This window comes from Zeugodacus cucurbitae, chromosome 2 (genome assembly GCF_028554725.1).
Source record: "Zeugodacus cucurbitae isolate PBARC_wt_2022May chromosome 2, idZeuCucr1.2, whole genome shotgun sequence".
NCBI classification, from domain to species: Eukaryota; Metazoa; Arthropoda; class Insecta; order Diptera; family Tephritidae; genus Zeugodacus; species Zeugodacus cucurbitae.
This window is the reverse complement of record NC_071667.1, coordinates 4674353-4698534: the sequence shown is the minus strand read 5'-3', so window position 1 is coordinate 4698534 and position 24182 is coordinate 4674353. Positions and strand designations below refer to the sequence as shown.

The following is a 24182-nucleotide window of genomic DNA, read 5'->3' as shown; positions in this document are numbered from 1 at the left end:
TCCATTCACACTCAACTAATATATATACAGTTGAATTTCTATAATTCGAACTTTTATTACTCGAAGTTCTCCATAAATTGGCAATAGAAGTCAAATTTCATACAAATTATATTTCATACAAATAACTCGAAGTCTTTCTAACTCGAAGTTTGTTTGTGGATTATGGTGATTCGAGTTAGGAAAGTTTAACTCTAGATTAAAAAGTATAGATAAAACATAAAACCGTACAGAAAATTCAGTCTTGAACCAATTTTTACTCAACAACAATATCCATGTATAGTATCCGCGAAATTAACAAAAATCACATTTTTTCTATATAATTTTCATAAAAACCGAGATAAAATAGACGAAAATTCTAAAAAATTTGCCGCTGCCTGGAGACAGCATTGCTATGAGTCGCATTCGCAACGTTAAGCCGCCAAAGCCACGTAAAGGCGAAGCCAGCAAAGACAGCAGCAGGTGTTTATTGCAAGGCTGGGAGGTGGCAAGTGTATGCGGTGGCACAGAAAACACATGAGTTGGCATGTTTGCATAGAAAATGATGCATGTTTTGTGCCACTCGGCTTTTTTATTTTCCTACGTAGTCGTCATACCTTGTCCATACCATGCACATGCACCCACACATCTATCTACACATGAGTGAAGTTGTATAGCTGTACATATGTATATGTATGCGGCTGTATACTACTGTATTTTTACACCTCACTTTTCAGCTAACTGGCTTATTGTTGTTATGACATTATTATATTATTTAATGGTAACACGATACGCACGCGGTAATAATGAAAATGTTTATATGAAGACGGCAAACAACCACATATACATAGTTATTTATATATGTAAGCTGGCTTGTCTGTTGAATGAAGGCAAAGCGACAACAAAACAGGAGCATTGAATTGTGTACACCGTTGGTGTAAGGGAAGGCAACACTGCAAAAAGTCTACGTATTCATAAGTACTGCACTAAATATTTATATTCATAATATATATGTATGTATGTACTTAGAAGTGTATGTATCTACATGTATAAAAGAGCTTCTTTTATATTATTTTATGTTATTGTGTTGTTTTTTTGTATAAAACTTAAAAATTACAAATCAATCGGCGATCATAATAGCATTAGTCATCATCATCACGCGTCCATATGTATGTATGTAGGAGTAATTTGCGAGCACACAGGTGAATGTGAGTCGTGAAACATTTACGCTGGCACTGACTTGTCACTTGTCTTGCAAGCGAAAACAATCAAATTACTGGCCGTTGGGTGAAATAAGCAAAAAAGCACGTGCGTGCGTTTTGCGGGCAAATCGAAGAAAGAAGAAAAAAGCAGCCACACTAGCTTTACATGTCATTTATGTGCATATGTTTGTATTTATATACAATTCAATTACTTGCACTATTTTAAAGTTTATTTTTTCGCTTTCGTTTCCTTTCATCACCTGTACATTTCAAAGTGCAAAGATTTAATGATTTCATCAATCACTCGTGTAAGGCTCATACACAAGCTTACGTACAAGCGTGATTTCAGTGAGCTCTCAGGAAATTCGAAATTGTCATTTTTTCACTAAAATTAGTGTATGAAAATCTGTTTTGCACTTTATTTTCATATGTGGGTATGTATATGTAAAGGTTTCTAACTAAATTTAACAATGGCGCGAGTCAGTCACCGAAAACCGATTTGCTTGACTGTAGCCTCTTTATATCGCACTAAATTTTTCTGAATAATTAGTAACGAAGTCAGCAACAGTCATGTAACAGTAAATAATATAAAAAATAGTATATACGAATGTCTAAGGCAAGCCGAAATTGGCTTTCATATCTAGGATGGATTCACATTTTACTGGCTTTATTGTTGCTTTTGATCAATGATATTCTTTCAAATACAACAAAAGCAATAAGCCAATAATAGTCAAAGATCTATTTTAAAAAATTGAATTGATAAATGCACACTACTCCACTTAAAATATCGAAAAAAACAAATCTATTGACTCACCTCGTTAGAACTGGACTCAGCGAGGACGGAAAGAGTGGTATAACAGTGGGATCGGTGGCAAAACTGCCATACAGGTCCCGGTAGGTGGTCGCGTTGGTAAGTTGCGTAAAGTTGGACACTTCGCCTGCAGCACCACCGTGCGAGAGTGCAGTGGGCGAGGGTGAGCCACCACCCGAACTCACCGAATTGTTGTGTTGTTGTGTGTTCACATGCAGCTGATGCAGCTGAGTGGGTGTCAGCACTTGTTGCTCCGCTGGACTCAGCATGTGCGAATGTGCATGATATGGGTCCTTGAGATCTGCCACGGTGGTTAATGCGCAGTAGGTGACACCCGCTTGATGCTCCTCGAGGCACTCATCCTTTAGTGTGTCTTGTATGACCTCGTCGATGTTGCTGGGTGCAGCGCCGGTGCTTGAGTGATGGTGCAGATGTTCGTGGGGGTTGCCACCATAGGTGTATAGACTGAAATTGTTACGCATATTGTCGTCTATGAATTGTGGGTGATGTGCGTGATGCGGGTGTAAATGCGGCGGTGGTGAGTGTACGTAGGGGGACGACGCCGTTGTCAGATGTTGAGTAAATAGTAAATGTGAGGGATGTAAGGCAATTAAATCGGATTTATCGAGCACCTCTTTGGAAAACTGTTGCTGGTGTAATTGTTGTTGTTGATCAAGTTGCAATAACTGTTGCTGATGATGTCGCGACAAATCGTATGCACAGTTGTTGTAAGGGGTGAAGAAATGTTGGTGATGCTGTTGCTGCTGCAATTCAGTGGCGACGGCCAAATTTAAATTGGGATCAGCACCGTTGAGTATATTAGATGTGAGTTGCAGCAATTGCTGTTGTTGTTGCTGGTGATGTTGTTGCACTTCACTTGTGCTATCCTGCGACAATTGTTGAGCGTACCGCAAATATGGCGACTCAACGGCCAATTGTTGCTCACCTGCTAATAGTTGCTGATCATGCAGTGTCGTCGCTGATGCCGTTGCCTGTTGCTCCTCTTGTATGTAGTGCGACGTGTTGTTGTTGTTGTTACTGCTATTACTATTAACGTTAGCTATAATAACAGAATTATTTACACCGCGATAGTTTAATGGCAATAAATCGTTTTGTTGTTGCTCTACAGATATTTGCTCTTGTTGTTGTTTATCACTTTGTTTCGAATTTTTTGTTTCACTTGAATTTGTATTGTTTACACTAACACTTAGTTTACTACTATTATTATTGTTATTACTGTTGATAACTGATATTTGTGCGACATTTGTGGTTACAACCGGCGGCACGGCAGCGGTCGGTATTACTGTTTTTGTTTTTGTTAACGCCGTAGACGTTGTTATCGCACTTCTAAACTTATCAACGTTTTTGGCATTTTTATCTCGCGACGCTAACTGTTGTTGTTGTATTTGTGGGTGATCCGTGTTGACGGCACTATCTCTATCAACAACGTCACTACTTTGTTGTTGTTGCTGTTGCGGATTCTCCGTTTCGTCGATTTGGTTATTCTCTAATTTCACTTCAAAATAAGCATCCGTCGCTGCAAGTGTTGTGGGTGTTTTTGTTTTTGTATCAATAGTTTGCTCTAAAGCGTTCACTGTGGCAGATTTTGGTGTTGATGTTGTTCGGGCTTCACCGATCGTACGTAACACCGTTTGGTTTGATGTTTCGTTGACAACTGATATGAGTTTTGGTGTTGCGGACCTTATTGGCGACGCGGACACGATCGCTGCCGCTACAGAAGACGATGACGGCAGCGAAGCAGCAGGCAGTGCAAGCAACGAAGCCAAATGAGAAGACGAAGACGAAGGCATAGCGGTCGAAGACGACGATGACAGTGACGCAGGAGATTTCTGTTGTTGTTGTTCAGCTTGTAAATGTGTTGGTTTTGTGTGCGCTTGTGGTGGTGGTGACAGTGGTGTTACCGATCCATTGTGTGAGTGTGAGTTTATAAAAGTAAGCGGTGTTGTTGTATGTACGCTCGTGTTTCTCGCCTGTGCACAATTCTCTTCTGTCTCTGCCCTTTGTTGTTGTTGCTGTGACGACTGTATTGAATATTCTGCTGCGTCAACTTTGGGCGCAGTCAATTCCTTTGTTGTAGGTTTTCCTACGATCCTTGCATGCTCGTTCAGCATTGGCTGCGGTGAAGTGCTTTGCTCTTCCTTTAATATACCTCCGTTCCCTGTCACTCTTGTGTCGTTCGGCATCGCATTGAAGTGTTCGCGCTGTTCAGCTGCTTTTTCTGTTGTTTTTGCCACATAAGCTTGCATATCTTCTACCAATAGCCGATCCTGCTGCCCCAAATATTGTAATTGTTGTTGTATGTGTTGAAACTTCATTTCTCTTGTATTCAAATCACCACACTCACTACTAGCGCTCTGTGTTGATGGAAAGAGTTTATTCAATGTTTCTAATCCTTTCGCTTCTTGAGAAACTTGAAAGCTTGATAAATGTGGCATTCTGTTATTCTCATTCATTAGTTCACACATATTGTTATTAAAAGTATTTGCAGTTGTACTCGACATGGTCACCGTGGCTAAGCTTTTATTGGCATTCGTGGAGTTGGGCAATTTGGCGGCATTACATTTTGTAATTTTCATTTTCACTGCATTGGCTAACAGACTGGGCATGCGTCGATCCTTTCCAGTGTCCTTACTTGTATCCTTATGCACATTAGCGTATTTTGATGCGCGCATGCCACTACTACCGCCAGCGTTATGCGCTGTAGCTATTATTGGAGAGCTTTTGCTATTATTACGTGAAGGGAATTTCATTATTTTCCACTGTAAGTTTTCATTTGAACACGTCTTTATTAAAGCCGATCGCAATTTAACCGATTTTATAAAAAAAAATTATGAGCACTTGTGTACGATTAATTCTTAAAGGCGTCCTTTAATTGTAATTCACCAACATTGAAACAATTATGTATATTTGTATATTTATATGTACATATGTATGCATCTAATGTAATGAAAAAAAGTTTGATTTGATTTTCTATTAGAACACTTTGCTGCGCACTTTCCGTCAATTCACGCGTCTCGTCTAGCGTTATGTACGAGTTTTTTATTTAAACTGTTGCTAATGAAAATCTGTCGCACATTCAAATGAAAAATCTCAAATCAATGTGTTTTACCAAAAGAAATAAATAAAATACGAATATAAAACCGAAAGCAGCGCAAAGCGAAAGAGCGTTGAAAATCTCAAAAACAAGAACATAAAATTTATAGAGCACATGCAGCTTCCAGCACAATACACCACACCAACGTACAATAAGGAGAGCGCATACAGACAAACGAGCTATACAAATATAATACAAATATATATCTCCTACACGCTGAGGAGTCAGCTTTAGCAAACCACAGATCTACAAAATGCAAACATTCACACAATCACAAACATTCGTTCTATGCACTCAAATTCAGCAAACCGCTAGAGCGAAGCTTGGTCATATACTCACACAAACTTTTATTTTATTAACCATGCTCTCTCTCACTCTCTCTTAGTATCTACGCTCAACGCCTGAGTACCCTTGTTGATTATACGGAATTGAAATATTGCTTGTTGTTGTTAAGGCGGCACTTGTTAATCCACCTCAGCCATTTCTACAACCGCAATATTGTTTGTGTGAAACTCACCACCACTCAGATTTATTGATGGCTACTGTTTCCGTTATTCGCATTGAAAGCGCTATCTCGCTTCTACAAATGACAATGGCTGGCACGAATTTTACGCTACGCCCCCTTAATTGTCGCTATTTAAAACGATTGACTTAAATTAAATCAAGAAAGTCTAAAAAAATAGTACAACTGTGAATATTATGTATGTGTGTATAGGCATATAAAGATTCAATGAATAATATAAATAAAAAAATATTTAAAAAAGTTTAGAATATATATTATATTTTTGTTCCTGAATCACAGTCGTTATTTCATTAATTTATATTCTTTTTAATTGTTTGCCCAATATTTGATTACATCGATATCGATTTATGTTAAAATTATGTTTAATATACATACGACCATCAATACCATCATAAATACAAAAAAAAATGTTTACTGTCAGCGTAAGAATTACAGTTACATTCGCCTAATCTATAAGATACGGAAGCAATAGTCCAAGAAATTGCTTTTTGATACAGAAATTTAAGCAAGGAGCGTATTAGATCCACCTCATATGCTTGATTGATATCATAGCAAGGGGTTGCGAGATCATAAAGCATTTTGCTTATAAATTCTATAAATTCATAACATTTTGCTTATAGCTCTCTAGGGAAATATCGTAATCTAACGCGGATGATAGCATTTGACATCATAATATTTCTTATATTTTTCATATATTTTTATTTTATTAATTAATATTCTTCATGAGTCTAAAGTAATCTGAAGACACATGACATTATTATGAATCGTGAAATAGTGTAGCATTCTTCCTTATTTTCCTTCGCTATTCGTACATACATACATATACATATGTAGGTGAATGTAAATACCTTAACCCGTATGTCTGCCATTTGTTGTTTGTTCCTTACAATATGTCGAGAACGACAAACAAACATTAAGCAAATATAAAAGGATCGAAACGAAAAATATTTTGGCAACACTTCAAAAGCCGCAAATGCATAGGTAACTGTGTACGTATAATAAGAATACTGCATATTACATACGAGTGTATTTCTACCTTTCTTTGTACTTTACGCGGCTAAGCAAACAGCGCTGTACACACATACATATGTACATATTTTCATGAAACATCCTGCAAGGCACGTGTTGACGGGATCATCATCGGTACGTACGAAAATATTTGTTGTTTACCACGACGTACTCGTTTGTTTACTTCGTTAAATGTTGAAAAAATAAATAACAATGCAGTAAATGCATATTACGTAAATTTAGTATGGTTTTTGTTTTTCTAAGTCATATGGAAACAAAATTAATTAGTATGCAAATACACAATGTTATTGCAATAATTTTCAAGTAAAATTGCTAGGTTTTGCGGTTTTTACATGCATATGTAGTACGAAGAAAAAATCGGCAAACACGGTTTGGTGTTGATCTTATAAGCACACTTAGGTTATTATTATTGGGAAGTTGGAATCGATTTTTAGTCTGCTCATTTAAGCATTTTCGCTAGAGAGTGTTCGGATGTTCATTAATTTAATACAAAAAGATAAAAGATTTATACAGAAAGATTCTATAACTATATCAATTGAGAGCTTTTCATTCAAGACCGATTTCGCCCAATTTCGATCTCAATCTGCATTATATCCAAGATTATACAATCGTTTAATTTTGCTAGTATAACCCACATATAAACCGATTAATAGATATAAAGCGCACTGGAAGTTTAAAGTATTCCTTATACTAGGAATATGACAGTCGACTTACCCATTTTTGGCACAGCGGCGCAATATTGAAAGCAAAATATTACCTCTGAATTTCTGTAAAGTGTCTGTGAGAGTTAGATTTTTGATTTAGAGATTTTAGATATTTTCGGTAAAAAAATATAGAAAGGCGTTTGTTTATGTGGTCTAGATAGGTTGTAGTCCATCCAGTCAAACCATACCTCATAGCAGTATTTGTACAACAATTTTTCCCGATAATTTCTTAGATGGAATTGAAAATTGTGAGCAGTAGGCTTGGTTGTAAAACATTTTCACCCATTATCGAACTGTAATATCTGAATATCACCAAATCTGAATGTTATTGGTTGATTAATTCCTGATATATAGATTTTGTCCCAAAAGTAGGCGGTGTCACACCCATTGTCTCATTGGATTCCCGTTGATTTAGTCTTTTTTGTAATTCTTCTGTAGATCATAGTATCAACACCCATTTTTAAAATCTCAGCTATTTATGAACTGTACTGCAGACAATCATTATTTTATTAAAATGGATCAATACAGATATTTTTCTGGCTATCAGTTTATATTTTTGTGAATTACAAATTCAAAATACATGAGGATTATTCAGTAACTAAAGTTAGATTAAATTAAATGAAATGTCAAAAATAATACATGAAGCCTTATGACGTCTGTTTTCATAACTGTATTTTTAGGCTCAAAAATATAATTTCGAATCTTTCAATTAACATATACATAATATGTATATAGAAATTCATATTATATATTAACACATTTCACATAAATTAAATGAGTGTCAATGGCGTCAGCTTGCGGACATGTTAAAGAATTAAATATAAACAAACAATGTTTTAAAATGAAATAAATTACGGGTTTGTATAAGTAAGAACCAATTGAAGCATCATATGATCTGACAATCCGTATTTGCCGCTTTAAAAAGATCAGCGCTAGCGTTATTGCGTACACTAATTGAGCTTGGCAAAGCGAAAGCTAGAGCAGCTTATCAATAAAATTTTGAACTAAATTTGTAGAGTACTGACAAAGGTCAAGTCATTCAAAAGCTAAATGTACATACACGTGCGATTGAGTTTAAGAATTGTGGTTTATATTTTTGTCATTATTTTGAAAAATGTCTGCCTTCGAAAATTCAGCAGAGCCTTTATTAGCTGGTAAGCAAATAGTATATGCGGTATAAAGTCTAAGCACTGATTTCGAACCACGCCTCTTGCTTAAGCTACTCTCTAATAAGCTACAATATTTACGTTCAGGCAGAGAATTCATTTCATGTCTCCGAAAAAGACACTTTCGCATAGACATATAGAGCATTAAAATGCTATAAAAACTCCGTCTGTGCAATCTAATACTGGATTTTGTTTTATGCCAACAACTACAGATACATATTGACATGCTAGCTGCCGTTTGTATATATGTAGTAAATATATATAATTTATAACTTTCGATTTTACGACTTTTCTGCATGTTTATATGAAAATATGGTTTTACGTAACTTGACCACTTGAGCTGTTTTCATGGCCTAGTGACGCCACCAATGGGCATGTCAGACAGAGAGTTAAAACTTTTTACGACTTTTCACCAAGAAAGTGGTGCGCTCACATACACCTCTCAGCAATTGACTGGCAAGTGCACCCACATGATTTCAATACATTAATATATGAGTAGAAGCGCAGATTAAGGTACCCACTTATACAATATGTAAAGCCTACCATATCCAAGCGCACAATTTTCGCCTATTAACTATAGAAATTTCTTTCTCACACTTTTTATGGATTTTTGGTGACTTTTCGTCGAGCGCCTTGATTTCGCTAGCCTTTCTCTGGTTTAAACTCGCGCTACGCTTGAAAATCCTTGACGTAGCGGTCGCGCTGCCTGCCCACTGTTGGCGACTTAGAAACCCTGTAATTCAATGCCTCATAATATTTTATGAGTTTTTGATGAGCGTAAGAATTTTACGAAGCGAAAGTGAGCGTTCATATGCAAAGGAATGCAAGTATAACGTGAGCACAAGGGTTTTCAATTTTTTTGTGTATTTATGTATTTGTGTTTTTCAATTTTCATACTTAATTTTGTGCTACTTATTGCGTGTTTTAAAAATGTCGATTTCCACCGTTTGCATTACTTATATGGAGGCGTGTAATAGTGCATAATGGCTGTAGCAAATTTTAAACAAATTGCAGTAGTTTTGCTTCAAAGTTAATTAATTGGTTTGTTTCACATAACCATACACAATTTTTTATTTAAATTTGAATAAAAATTCACGAATTACTTGAATTATTCAAAATATATGTAAATTAATGAACAACATTATTTATTTCTATTATTTCTGTAGTCAACATTACTTGCTCTGGACCACAATTAATAAAATAATCATTGAACAAGTTAGGAAATGCTAAGTTCGGGTGTAACAAGAGTATATTTTATACTCTTGCAATTTGTTTGTTGCACCCACATTATTATTAGGAAAATATTATATCGGAACATCTATAGAATAGAAAAGAGAGAGAGAGATCGCTGTATTTGTTAAAGCTTTATTCCAATATATGCACGGGTTCTTAATTTATGCATATGTATGTGTATGTATTGAAACGTGGACGAATCTGATGGAATTCAAAATTGTGTTATATGCAAAATAGGTGTGTTTGTGAACCGATTTCGTCTATTTTCAATCTGAAATATCATAATTTTAAGGTAGTTAGGTGTAGTGGATTTGGATTTGGACATCTGGACTGGATTCCCTCACACTACCACGGCCTCTCTAAACCACTCTTGTTAAAATTAATCATATCACAAAGTTTTATCTGTACAACTTCCGAGACATCGTCTATAGTTTCCATGTTTTCCTACAAACGCATCAGCAAAGAAGATTCTTCTTTTACTTTTTGCCTAATCTGGCAAGTTCATCTGCTTCACAGTGATGTCAATGTAATAACATATATAAATTTGTTTGAAATTAGTCGAATAGTTCCTTAGATATCGTTTTTGATCCAAAAGTTAAAGCCAATCTGCAATACCATGAGTGCCATGGAACATGTGTACCAAATTTCATCAAGATATCTGGATTTTTACTTAAATTATCACTTACACGGATGGACGGACAGACAGACAACGGATTTTAATTTGTCTCATCATCCTGATTAATTTGATATAAATAACTCTATATCTAGCATGTTTATTATGTTACAAACAATCTTTAGGTGAACAAAACTGTTATACTACGTTATACTCCAACATGTTGCTAGCTTAGGACACAAATTTCAGCAAACTAAGATGAACAAGAAAGGAAGGGCTAAGTTCGGGTGTAACCGAACATTTTATACTCTCGCAATTTATTGATGTAATTTTATAAAGATAACATAATTCGACCCATATATTCGGTATAAAGTTCAATAGAATAACGAAAATCATCATAAATAGTATATGGGGACTGAGTTAATTCTTAAGGAAGTTATGACCAGATTTTTACCATTTCAGGTACAGAGAGAAACTGTTATAAGAAAAAAATTCAGAGGGAATGAATTACATAAAAATATCTGAGGGATTTACCTATATTTTCGGTGATAAATTAACCTTAAGCACTGAGTTCTTCATGTTCGATATCAGGGGCCTTGAAAAGTCATGGTTCGATTTTGAAAATTTTTCCACAAGTGATGTCCCAGCTCAAATACAGTATTTGTGTAATGTTTTATTCCGCTATCTTCATTTGGTCCTAATGTATATATGTATTATAAAGTGAACGAATCAAAAGAATTCAAAATTGAGTTATATGGGAAGTAGACGTAGCTGTAAACCGATTTCGCCCATATTCCACCCGTGTTATCAGGGTGTCAAGAAAGTGTTATATACCGAATTTCATTGAAATCTGTCGAGTAGTTCTTGAGATATGGTTTTTGACCCATAAGTGGGCGACGCCACGCCCATTTTCCATTTTGTAAAAAAATCTCAGTGCAGCTTCCTTCTGCCATTTCTTACGTAAAATTTGGTGTTTCTGACGTTTTTCGTTAGTGAGTTAACGCACTTTTAGTAATTTTCAACCTAACCTTTGTATGGGAGGTGGGCGTGGTTATTATCCGATTTCTTTCATTTTTGGACTGTATAAGGAAATGGCTAAAATAAACGACTGCAGAAAGTTTGCTTTATATAGCTTTATTGGCTTGCGAATTATATACAAAAAACCTATTTGGGGGCGGGGTCACGCCCCCTTAAAAAAAATTACATCCAAATGTGCCCCTCCCTAATGCGATCCTATGTTTTCATAACTTTATTTATGGCTTAGTTATGACACTGTATAGATTTTCGGTTTTCGCCATTTTGTGGGCTTGGCAGTGGACCGATTTTGTCCATTTTTGAAAGCAACCTCCTCAGGGTGCCAAGGAATGTGTGTTCCAAGTTTCATTAAGATATCTTCATTTTTACTCAAGTTATCGCTTGCACGGACAGACGGACAGACGGACGGGCAGACGGACAGACGGACGGACAGACATCCGGATTTCAAATCCACTCGTCAACCTGATCATTTATATATATATAAGCCGATATCTAACAAACAACCGTTATGTGAACAAAACTATAATACTCTGTGCAACAGGTTGCGAGAGTATAAAAATAACCGTAAAAGTATATAGGAAGTTTGTTTCATGTATACAAAAGAAATATCTCTTTAGAAGCACTTTATATATCATATACTTGGAGGAAATCCACTTGTCCTGTCAAAACAATAATTGTTTGCACTTCAGATGAATGAATGCGAGAGAAAATTGTTTTATCAAAAATCTGTAAGCAGTAGAGAAGTAATTGGTTAATTTACTACTTGATAACGATGCTGATAATAGTATTTATGACTATTTACATTAAATCAACTCGGCTATTAGTAAGGCGACGAACCGCAGACCCTTGAGCTGAGAGTTGCACTTAAATGCATATGGATTAACTACATAGTTGCAGCATATCAATGTTGAATGAAAGGGATTTGCTGGAGTACTTTAAGTGTTGCTAAGTATACTTGAACGTGAATTGATAAGGAAATGTTAAGGCTCGTGTATACAGGCACTCACTTACAGATATGCAAATCTATAATTATAAATTGAATCGGTCATATACTATATAATATGTGCCGCCAGGCATAATCGGTTATGAACATAAATAAATTCATACAATATGTGATTCATTTGCTAAACATGTATATACTTTCATATATGTATGTATGTATTTGATAAATTTCGGTTATACAATTTCTAAAGTCAAAATTTCATGTTAGCAGATATTCAGATACTGTTGCCTGCCAAGGCGATTCAGCATAATTTCTGCTGTTTCAAGGCGGAACGCAATGAAGCTCGTATGCGACTTAATGCAAAGCTCATACCATTTTTCTCTAATACACAATTCCTAAGTACCGTTTCGAAAGTAATATTTATTAAATTCCATAAAAAGTCACACAAAAAAATGTAACCGCATTTTTGAGTATGAACTTAACATATACACTTGTACACTAAGTCGTTTGGAAACCACAGGTTTTCAGTTCTTTATCAATTCTCGCTTCTTTCAACCATAATTTAAGTTTCGTTTGAAAAACCTCAATATAAAATTTTTAGCTCATCATAAACTAAGTAAGTACAAGTATTTATTTGAGGCTCCATTTTTATTTTACTGGCGTTTACAATTGCAATATAAAACCAAAATTCGAAAATCTACTAAATACAATCACTGGAAAACGCATAAATACGTCAGCGTGACATGAGATATGAGCAAACGTTTAAAAGTATCCACCAACGACATTTTACAACTCGTCCTCATAATCCAAAGGAGCTGACGCTGCCCGCAAGTGCTTAAGTACTTTAGTGCACACAAGTGCATTTATATTATGCAATCATGTAAACGTGGAGACTTCAGGGTGATGCGAAAGTTATTTGGTTTACAAATGCTAGGAAGAGTAGTTCCAACAAGAGTGGAGTGTCGTGGACACAAACTCTATTCGAAAAGAGAGTTTTCGAAAAACCACTTCAGCAGTTTTATATGAAAGAAAAAAATATATTCTGAGATGATCTGTATATTCTCTGGCTGCACAAAAAGGCAGACCCTAATGTGCGGACAAATGAATATCGAAATAAAGTTCTTAAGCACTTATAAATATATGTGTGTACATATATGTATGTAATTGTTGGTATATATGTTCTTGCGCTCATCAAGTGTCTTTCCACGAGGCGTTAACGCCTGGGTTCAGTCATAAATATGTCAAAACATATATCCTCTTACTGAATTTCAGTACGTTTTTTCTGTAAGCATGAGTTAAAAAATCACAATTCATATGTGAATACATATAACACGTATGCATGTCTTATAAATGTGGCACACTCTGGGGACATATAAAGATTTGAAGTTGTTGTAAAAAGGATTCATAAAAACAAAACGATTTGTATTACATAATTAAAGCAGAATCGTTAAAAAATTAGTGAAAAAAATCAATTCTCATTTGAAACAATTCCAAACAGATACTAACATGCAAATTACCTATTGCGGCTACACACATCTGTATTTGCATATAGTACTTCGTGGTCTATATTTTCCCCAAATTCCCAGTTCATATGTGTATATTTCTCATAGGACACACATGTCTGTTGTATGTATGTATGTACATCGAATATATGTATATATATAAATATAAATATTCCAACGTGTGACCACTTCCATGCTTCAACGCTAATCTCAGCTCAAGTGTGAATTTCGACAATTAACATAACCAAACAAACAACTAATCCAACGACAACAAATACACAACAAACAACCAGCAGCAGCATATTATCCTTTCGTATAATAAATCAAACGATTGACTTAAGAACATGCACGAATGCAACGCACCTCTCGAGAGAGTAATCATCTATACTCGGCGCAGACGCATTTGCTGCATATGATACATATACATTTACATGCACACATAGAACTGTTTTTGGGTATTCGAATCAAGTATCATCCCGTTGCCAGTTGACACTTTAACATGCGTCATTGATGATTTATTGATCACGCTACAAAACATATTATTTTTACTATACACACTTGTTCTACAAAATAAGCGACTAGTAATTAAAAAACTATAAAAATGTTTTTCATAAGTTTTTTATTTTAATTTTTTCAAAATATTTAGAAGTGCATACCACTTTTGGTACGATAAACTTTCACAAAGTACAACCACAATAAAGCCACACGAAATACACATGACCACATGCATACAAGTGACTTTTTTTCAATAAAAACAAATTAGCGAATACGGTAAAGGTCATTTACCGTTTTGACTACGTTCTCATTACATAAATAAACATGTGTACTATATACTAACTCCATGCAAGCTGATAAAGTTCTATACGCATTCAAAGCGCACAAATAAACACATAAATACATATACAAATACATATGTATGTAACCTGTCAGCTTTCACATTACGCATGCACGCTTATCTGCCTAGAAGTAGGCAAGCATGAAGAGCTTGAAGCAACGCATTCACTGTAAACATTTAAAAAGGCGCGTCCCAATGCCTTAAAAATACTCGGTAAGTCGATTACTTCCGACAGGTATTGTCTCAGTCAAGCATTGCGGGAACTTTACATGCATTTGAGTAATTGAAGTCATGGCTGTTGAACAAAACGGCTCACCGTTGGGTGGCACCACATAATGGTGAGAAAACTATATAATATACAGACTGCGTACTTATATAGTAATAACAACTTAATTATGCTGGTCTGAATGTATATGCATGTCTGGCTGGGGGTCAGCTAAAATTAGTGTATGTGCTTAGTTAACTTAATTACAAGCTTGTAAATTTAAAATTTTTCTATCTATTAGAACATACTGTTGATATATGTACATATGTATGTATATTGATCAGAATGCTCACTTTAAACTTCTCAGGTCTTTGTGTTTTGCGGTAAAGTACTAAAATTATTTTTCATTATAATTTATTTGCCACAAACCACAAAACGCTTCATGTGAGACCACATAGTATTAAATAAATTTATTTTAAAATCCCAATAAAAAATTTTATTTATAATGTTCGGTCAGTGATGGTATGGAAAACTTCTAAAATAATAACTTCATCACAATTCATTAACCACACACAGGACATACGATTATAGTACTCGCTTTTATATACATGCAATATGTTTGTTATACTCCCGCAACAAGTTCCGCAGAGTATAATAGTTTTGTTCACATAACGGTTGTTTGTAAGGCCTAAAATTAAACGGTTTAAATATAGGGTGTTGTATGTATGTCAACTTGATATCTTGATGAAACTTAGTACACATATTCCTTGACCCCATGCGATTAATGGTGGCAGATGGGCGAAATCGGAACATAGCCACGCCTACAAATTTTGTGCAGGGAGTTACATTAGGGAGACCATATTTGGATGTAATATTACTTTTCAAAGCCCCAAATATCGAATATGAAGACCTCAGTGCCTATGGATAATTTTCTACCGAAAATAACGGTAAATATCACAGATATTTTTAAGAAATTCAGTAGGAATATATTTATACTCTCGCAACAAAAGTTGCTAAGAGAGTATTATAGTTTTGTTCACATAACGGTTGTTTGTGTCACCAAGAAATAAAAGAGTTAGATATGGGGTTATATACATATATATAAATGATCAGGATGACGTGTGGAGTTAAAATCCGGATAACTTGAGTAAACATTGAGATATCTTAATGAAACTTGGAACACATGTTCCTTGGGACCGTGAGAGGTTGCTTTCGAAAATGGGCACAATCGGACCATTGCCACGCCCACAAAATGGCGAAAACCAAAATCATATAAAGTGTCATAACTAAGCCATAAATAAAGTTATAACAGTACAATTTTGAATAAAGGATCGCACTAGGAAGGGGCATATTTGGAAGTAACTTTTTTGGGGAAGTGGGCGTGGCCCCGCCCCCAAATCTGTTATTTGTATATATCTCGCAAACCAATGAAGCTATATAAACCCAACTTTCTGCACTCCATTTTCTTACGTTCCCCACCACATACCATGAAAATAGTTGAAATCGGATAATAACCAGGCCAACCTCCCAAACAAAGGTTAGGTTGAAAATTACTAAAAGTGAGTTAACTCACTAACGAAAAACGTCAGAAACACTAAATTTTACAGAAGAAATAGAAGGAGGAAGCTGCACTCAGATCTTTTTACAAAATGGAAAATGGGCGTGGCATCGCCCACTTATGGTTCAAAAACCATATCTCAGGAACTACTCGACAGATTTCAATGAAATTCGGTATATAATATTTTCTTGACACCCTGATAATACGGACAAATGGGCGAAATCGGTTCACAACCACGACTACTTTCTTTATAACTCAATTTTGAATTCCGTCTTATTCCTTCACTTTATAATATATACATAATAAACCAATGATGATAGCGGAATAAAACTTTACACAAATAATGTATATCATCACTGGCTTCATTTGTGAAAAAATTGTCGAAAACCGACTATAACTCTTCAAGGCCCCACATATCGAACATGTTGAACTCAGTGCCTAAGGGTAAATTTTAACCGAAAATATGGGTAAATCTCTCAGATAATTTGATGTAATTCAGCGGAAATTGTTTTCTTCTAATAGTGTGCCTCTGTTCCAAAAATTATGAAAATCGGGTCATAACATCTCCCATATACCTAATTATAGGTTTTTCAAAAATAAGGTGGGCTTTATTCCGCATATATGTATTGGTTAATATGTGAGATATCTTAGCAAAATTAAGTGAGCGTATAGTCTTGGATATCGTGCACCTTGCTGGTGAAAATGAATGAAATCGGTTCAGGAATTACCTCAGCCCTCATATACTATATATGACGATTTTCGTTATTCTAATAAACTTTATGCCAAAGTTATGGGTAAATTTGTGTGTTATGTACTACAAATAAAATTTCTTCAATAAATTACGAGAGTATAAAATGTTCGGTTACATCCGAACTTAGCCCTTTCTTGTTTTTTTCTAATAATGTAGCTTCTAATTTATTCCGCATATATCGGCTAATATGTGAGATATCTTAGCAAAATTTAGTCAGTGTATAGTCTTGGATATAATACAGCTTGATGGTGAAAATGGTTGAACTCGGTTCAGAAATTACCGGTTACAACCGAACTTGCTTTTACATAAGCTTGTTCAATCCTTTCAAATGTCAGTAGATAGCAACGAGTCAAACGAATGTCCCATCAGATGATAGTGCTATATATGATATAGAAATCTGTAATGCAATGATTGAAAATTCCACCACTGAATCGTTTTTGAGCTCTCTATAGATCATACAGAGCATTTTAGTTCTAAGCTTATGAATTTATATACATAATACATATTGGATATGTTCTTTTTAACCAGATTGCTAATTAAAAAATAAAAAATTAAGCTAATTTAATAAAAATAATCCGAAGAAATTTTATTTCAAAATATTTTTTACAAATACAAATTCGACAAATTGATATACATAAATGAAACAAACAAAATGTATAACATTTGGACCTTTCGGCTGCGTCACTGCCACCGATGGAGTCGCCCATTTACTTATGTATATAACAACACTACATATGTACATATGTATGAAAACATATGTATGTACGTATGTAGATAATTTCAATATGTATGAGCATTGCTGGTCGCAAGTTTCAGCTTATCACCGCAATGTGTATAAATACAATATTTTTAAAGAATCAAAGCAGCACAGGCTTCAGTGAAGCTCGAGTGATTCGCCTTTGGTTTGGTTTGAGCTCGGAAAACAAAAGAAATTGTAACATCGTACTTGTTACTATTGCAGTAAATATTGTACCCACATATAACACATACATACTTATATACATACATATATACGTAATGTACTTGCTTTTGTATTTGACTTATTTGTCCGACGATTTCCTGTCAAAGTTCAACAAAAACAATTGCATTTAAATACACATACAAGCAAAATTACATGAAAAATATATTAATTTATAATAAATATAAATATGTGTTTTATATTTATTTCATTTTAATACTCCCATTTAGTTGCTTTCAGCGTCGCTTGAAATGAACTGTAAGCGTTTTAATAAGCTGAGCTGGGCAGAGACAGGCTGTTGCAAAACAAAGTGATTTATAATATAGCATTTTTCAGCGCAAATAAGTATTCCTTTCAATTACTGACTTGAAATGTTTTTCAATAACGAATGTGTGTATATACATATGTATGTGCATATATCATATATAATGTTTTTTAATTGGAATGTGGATTAAAATGGCGACGCTATAATACATACAAAATGGAGTGGAATTCTGAATAACTTGTATATGTGTTTATATATGTACATATGTGTTTATATACTGAAACGAAAATTATATTTTTCAACAATAACCAGCAAAAAATGTAGATTTTTAATTATTTATTTCGAAAATATGCAAATATATAAAAAAAACATTAAATGAAAACTACGACTACGGATTATCTTAAAGTAATATATTGAAAAAGTAAAAATAAATTTCGTTTATCTTCTTGTATGCATCCATTTCTAAATATTTGTATTTAGTACCTTTTTCAAGCTTGGAAACAAAAGCAAGTCGCATGGGTTCTAATGTGGAAACACAGAACTCTCCGGACGAAGTCTACTGTTTCTTTGATGTACTCTTTCGGATTGCGATTAAACATCGTCAAATATGGTGATCTCTCAAAGAGTCAACCAGATCGGCAAACACAGCATCGAGAGCTTTCTTGTGCAAAATATTTAATGCAGAACTCACGTGATCTTCGGGCATGCCTACTATCTCAGCTATCTTGCACACCTTCGATCGGCGGTCTGCCTATATGAGACCGTAGACTTTTGTCACATTATCCGCCAGATATCCATTTTCGGGTCACCTAGACGCTGCCTATTAAACCAATGGTCACCATTGATATAGAAGAGAATACAGAATTTAGGCGCTTTCTGATTGCACTATGCGACTTTCCAAAAACCAAGAACATGTCTGCTCCAGGCACCAGGCCAAGACATAACCACGACACTGAATCACATGAAATTTAGATAATAGCCGTCTATGAGAATGCATCCTTCTATAGTAAATTTCTAAATGTGAGAGTGGCGATATGGGGCGGTGAGACGTAGTACTAATTGGACTGTCTTCGGTTTTCTTTGTATCAACACAACTTTATTTTATTGAATTCCTTTATCCAATATCGTCATAGATGGAATATCGCGGTTGCAAAGTCAAACAAATGTAAATTGTATATAAGAATATATAAAAAGCTCTACAATTTCTTAAACGCGTTCGTTTTTCATGAAACCAAACATACATACATATGTATATACAAATGCATGTTCCTACATATACCAATTTACAAATTGTTAGGTATTACTCTTGGAAATCGGAACTCACAAATTTGGGGCAATAATTGCCATTAGCATAAGTAAATACGATTTTTCAAGTCACAGACTGCTTCCGGTTCCAAAAAGCAATGACTTCTGTGGCAAATCCTTTATAATTAACAGCAATTTGGTGTTCTAATAGCTACTGACTTTTGAACGAGATAAAATAGCAGGTAGGTCGTAGAATTCCGCCAAGCCATCACCACTTAATTTTTGCAGTTTATTATACACTTCCCTCATGCGTACAGGTCTTTGACACACAAACTAAAAAGGACAATATTATTGTTGTTTTATTTGAGTAATAACAACAAACAGTCACATTGCAAGACAGTGTCTGAAAGACACAAGCCTAAATTAACTATGACGGGGCGAGCGTTTAGTCAACAAACCGAGTGCCGGACAGACAAATAGATAGGCACAAGTGAAGGAGGACAAACGAAATGGAAAGCGAACCTGACACATCCTGCCAAATAAACGATAAATATGGTTAATGAGCACAGGTAGAGGCGACACGTGCAGGGCGTCATACTCATGGACATACTGAGCACCAATGCGCAGGCGTACGTGAGCACTTTATGTGTTAATTATTGTGGTCGTTGGTGTAGACATAAGTATACTTATGGTTAGATGAGTAGTGGGAGCGGCAGGTTAGTTTAGTAAAATTAAAAATTTAAAATTCTTCATTAAAATGTCTATAAATACTCTGTTGAACATATGACACGGGATGAGGACATGAGATATGACATGAGCAGTGTGTGCGCTCAGAGAAGGAATATATACGAAACTAGTAAGCATACACAATCATACATATATGCACATACATACATTCATGCATGCACATAACATGCGCCTGAGCATGTTCCTTCTTTTGTTGCACTTCGCTTACAATTAATTCGCTTATTTGTTTTGGTTTACTCTTGTTTGGTCTGGTGTTGTTATATTTGTTGCATTTTACTTTTTCTTGGACGTGTGTGTGTGTGTTTATGTCTCATGTTGTGATTCACTAATTTACTTTTACTCCGATGTTTGTATGCTGTTTTTCGGCTTTATTTTCAGTTTTATTCAAACATTCTTGTATTTGTGGTTTACGTTTTGGTTTTTGTTGTATTGTTGTATATGTACATATATGGTATGTACAATATTTTCACATATTTTATTTTCATTTGCGGCCGAGAACGCTTTTGTTTTATGTTTTCGTTCAGTCACTATTGTCCTTCAAATTTGTTGTTTTATTTTCATGCCAGCTTGTTTGTTGCGGTGTCGTTTTTGTTCTTTCCATTATATTACACTATACGTAAATAAAATGCTTTTCTGTAAAACTACATATATAATTCCGCTGTTGGGTAAAGTCGCTCTAAAAAGAGTCCTACATACATATGTATGTACATACAACAAAAGTCATTCTATTTCAATTGGTTCTGACAATGCAGGAAGACAACTTAAAACCCAAAACCCTATATTTGTTGAATAATACTTCGTAAACAAGTAAAGAAGCTTAGAAAGACATGCAGTCCGTAATTCTTGAAATTACTGGAAATCATCTTGCCGTCGATTTTAGAGTAACTTTTTCAAGTATTCCTAACAATGGTAACTATTTGAAAAAAAATCAAGGCTTTTGTGAGAAACTCCCCTCTGGCCTATCATTTAATACCCACTTTCATCGGTCTTATTCATTTTCATTCATTTCATCAATATAAATTTAATCAATATAAATTGTAAGCTTTGTCCTGTTATGAAATGGAAAATTCAAACGTAGGTTTCTTGCTTAAACTTAAAAAATATCAAAACCACATCGCAAACTCGCATTAAATTTACAAGTTTAAATACGCTTGAAATAATATTTACACCCACCAATATGCATAAATTCTTACATTCATATGTATATGTTTGAATGTGTATATGTCTACACAAAATCAAAACATTTATACAGAATTCGCCGTTTTTCATAATAATTGGGGGCGTCTGTGGGTCATTTTGCGGCTTGAACGTCGCCACATGTGAACACATTAATACCGAAGTAATTGCATTTTAGTGGGCATCTGGATACACAGCTCAGAAAACCGAAAGAATATGGTATAAACTAACGCAGAAACCAAAATAGCCACATACATTTCGAACGCTTCTAAATATCCATATATACCCACATATACTCGTATTTTCATTTTTATGTACTCGCATTTAGAAGGCGTACACAGTGTTTATTGGCAATAATTGTCAACTGACTTCTCCACGCTTCGTCAAATTATGCAGCTCGTCAGTCGTGTTGGCATTTCCCTACAGCTGTGTTGGTACAACCTAGCTGCGTGAACGTGTGCCTCAGGAAGGGTTAGTACACTAAGTGAGAGTCCTCATAGAATTCCTATACACCGTTCTACCTGCGTCTCACAACGAAATATAACTTCGCACAGATACAACTTTATACGATTGCTCTCATGCCCATACACATAGGTACGAATGTAAGCGCTCGCACCATGCTATGTGTATGGATATCGGCAAGCAGAAATATATTCGCATTGATATGCAAACGTGAGCACAAAGGCGTTTTCCATGTTACACCCACAAATTAGGTTCGGTTTTACAGCATCACGCCCAATCAGCAACATCCACACCCCGGTGTGCTCGATAATCATGCGGCTAACCGGGATTAAATACACACGGAATTCCACTCGAAACCCGAAACACATATGCCGACCGCACGAGGATGTGTGAATAAGGAAGTAAAATACACAAAACCAAAAAACATTGTTATATTATATAAAAATGTATGATCACACACGCGATTCTGCTCGACACACGAGTATAACATACGAGTACATTCGTATAGGAGTCGATGTAAAATTATTGGTAGTACGGCGCGACGGTACCCACTTTGTTAACTGTGCGCCAACGACTAACAGCCAACGCTTATGACCGCCTACCACCCGGGAAAAGAATCTATAAAAAAAAACAAAGCCCGTTTTCATTTTTATCATCCACACAACTAAATAAATTACGACAGAGCGCACACAACACAATTCCAACGAATTGAAATGAAATAACTAATACAAATTCAAAAGCTAAAACCGCAATATTCAATTTCTGATTAAAACTTATCACAAAAGTTCATATCACCTTTAAAATGTATATAAGCAAGTATTTCAACAAAAATACATGCATACATATATACATGGTACAACAATAACAATCTAACATTGGCTGATATTCCATAGTCATACCATCCGTTCGACCGATAGTCGTTAGCCTATTGACCAATCGGCCGCTGGAAGATATCAGTTGCCGGAAGCCCTATGTCGGCTCATCGTCATCGTCATGATATGTGTGCGTGCCCAGACAAGTCGTCTAGGCAAAGCGCAGCGATAAAGCCTTTAGATGACTCTGGGAATGCACTAATTCCAACCGACAACCGACATATCAACACAAAAACACTAAACCATATGTTTTGTAGGCGACTTTGTTCGTCGTTATTTTCCGATGTCGTATCAATTGACTTCGCGACTATCCCTATCTTCACGGTATCCTTATCAGAGCAATGGCGCTCACATTGGCTACACTCACACACACACACACACTATGCGCTTGCAATCAAATTGTGACTCAAGTTGGAGGTATGGTACGTAATAATTGGCGCCAAACCTGATTGCCACTATCAGAACTTGTTTACGTCGACACTATGTGCTGGACTCAGTCTTAATTAATAGCCTAACTTTTAGTATTGAGTATAATCATTAATGTGAACATTACTACAAAACGATTTCGGTGGTAATTATAGGAAAAGTTTGCCGAATTTAGCTTTAAACGTAAAAGGCTTACGTGTTGCCTAGCCGTTGCTTAAATGACCTTTTACTACTTACTAGATATAATAGGATACAATTACATTTCATGTTTTCAAAACGAAAAATTATATTTATTGCTTCTTATCGATGATATGACGAAAGCCATAATATTTTTTTTTTTTTCAAAAATTTTTAAATTATTTTTGAGTAGCCTAGTTTTGTAAAATTTCACGGAAGGGAGGAACGAAACATTTTTGAGTTTTGAATGAAATTTAATATTTATTTAAAGACTAATATTGGGGTTCAACAGTGCTGAGCCTTTTCTCTCATGATCCATAAATGGAACAAATTATTATTCAGAGAAAGGTCAATGATATAATTTTCTATCAATTCTATTTCATTCATAGAAAATATTTAATTTAATTTAATTCCATGAAAATAGAAATTGTAACATGTTTAAATTTTCATAATTATTTCATCATCGTATTAAAACATAGACCCGAAAACATAACTAAAACCTAATTGAAGAAGGAACATCTAAAAAAATTAGTTATATTAATTATAAACATTATACACATATATATGGCGGATATGTATACTGGCGTATATATTCATCATAATATTTTTATGGCTTCACATGAACGAAATTTTTTATACCATAAAATAGCGGC

The 24182-nt window shown here is 35.0% G+C and overlaps 1 protein-coding gene across 5 annotated transcripts in view; it reads right to left on the bottom strand.

The window, feature by feature from the left end:
• LOC105221510 (box A-binding factor) overlaps positions 1-22688 on the bottom strand; it is a 33730-nt gene extending 11042 nt beyond the window's left edge. The window contains exons 1-2 of one of the 5 annotated variants that reach the window (XM_029037721.2): positions 22299-22688; positions 1993-4947 (exon numbers count right to left, since the gene is read on the bottom strand). In XM_029037721.2, the coding sequence (XP_028893554.2) occupies positions 1993-4760 (2768 nt within the window). In that variant the 5' untranslated portion in view covers positions 4761-4947; positions 22299-22688. Of the gene's footprint in view, positions 1-1992; positions 5185-20624; positions 21453-22298 lie in introns of those variants that run through there. The other 4 variants (XM_054235931.1, XM_029037723.2, XM_011198540.3 and 1 more) reach the window with 4 other exon arrangements.
• Positions 22689-24182: the final 1494 nt, after the last annotated feature.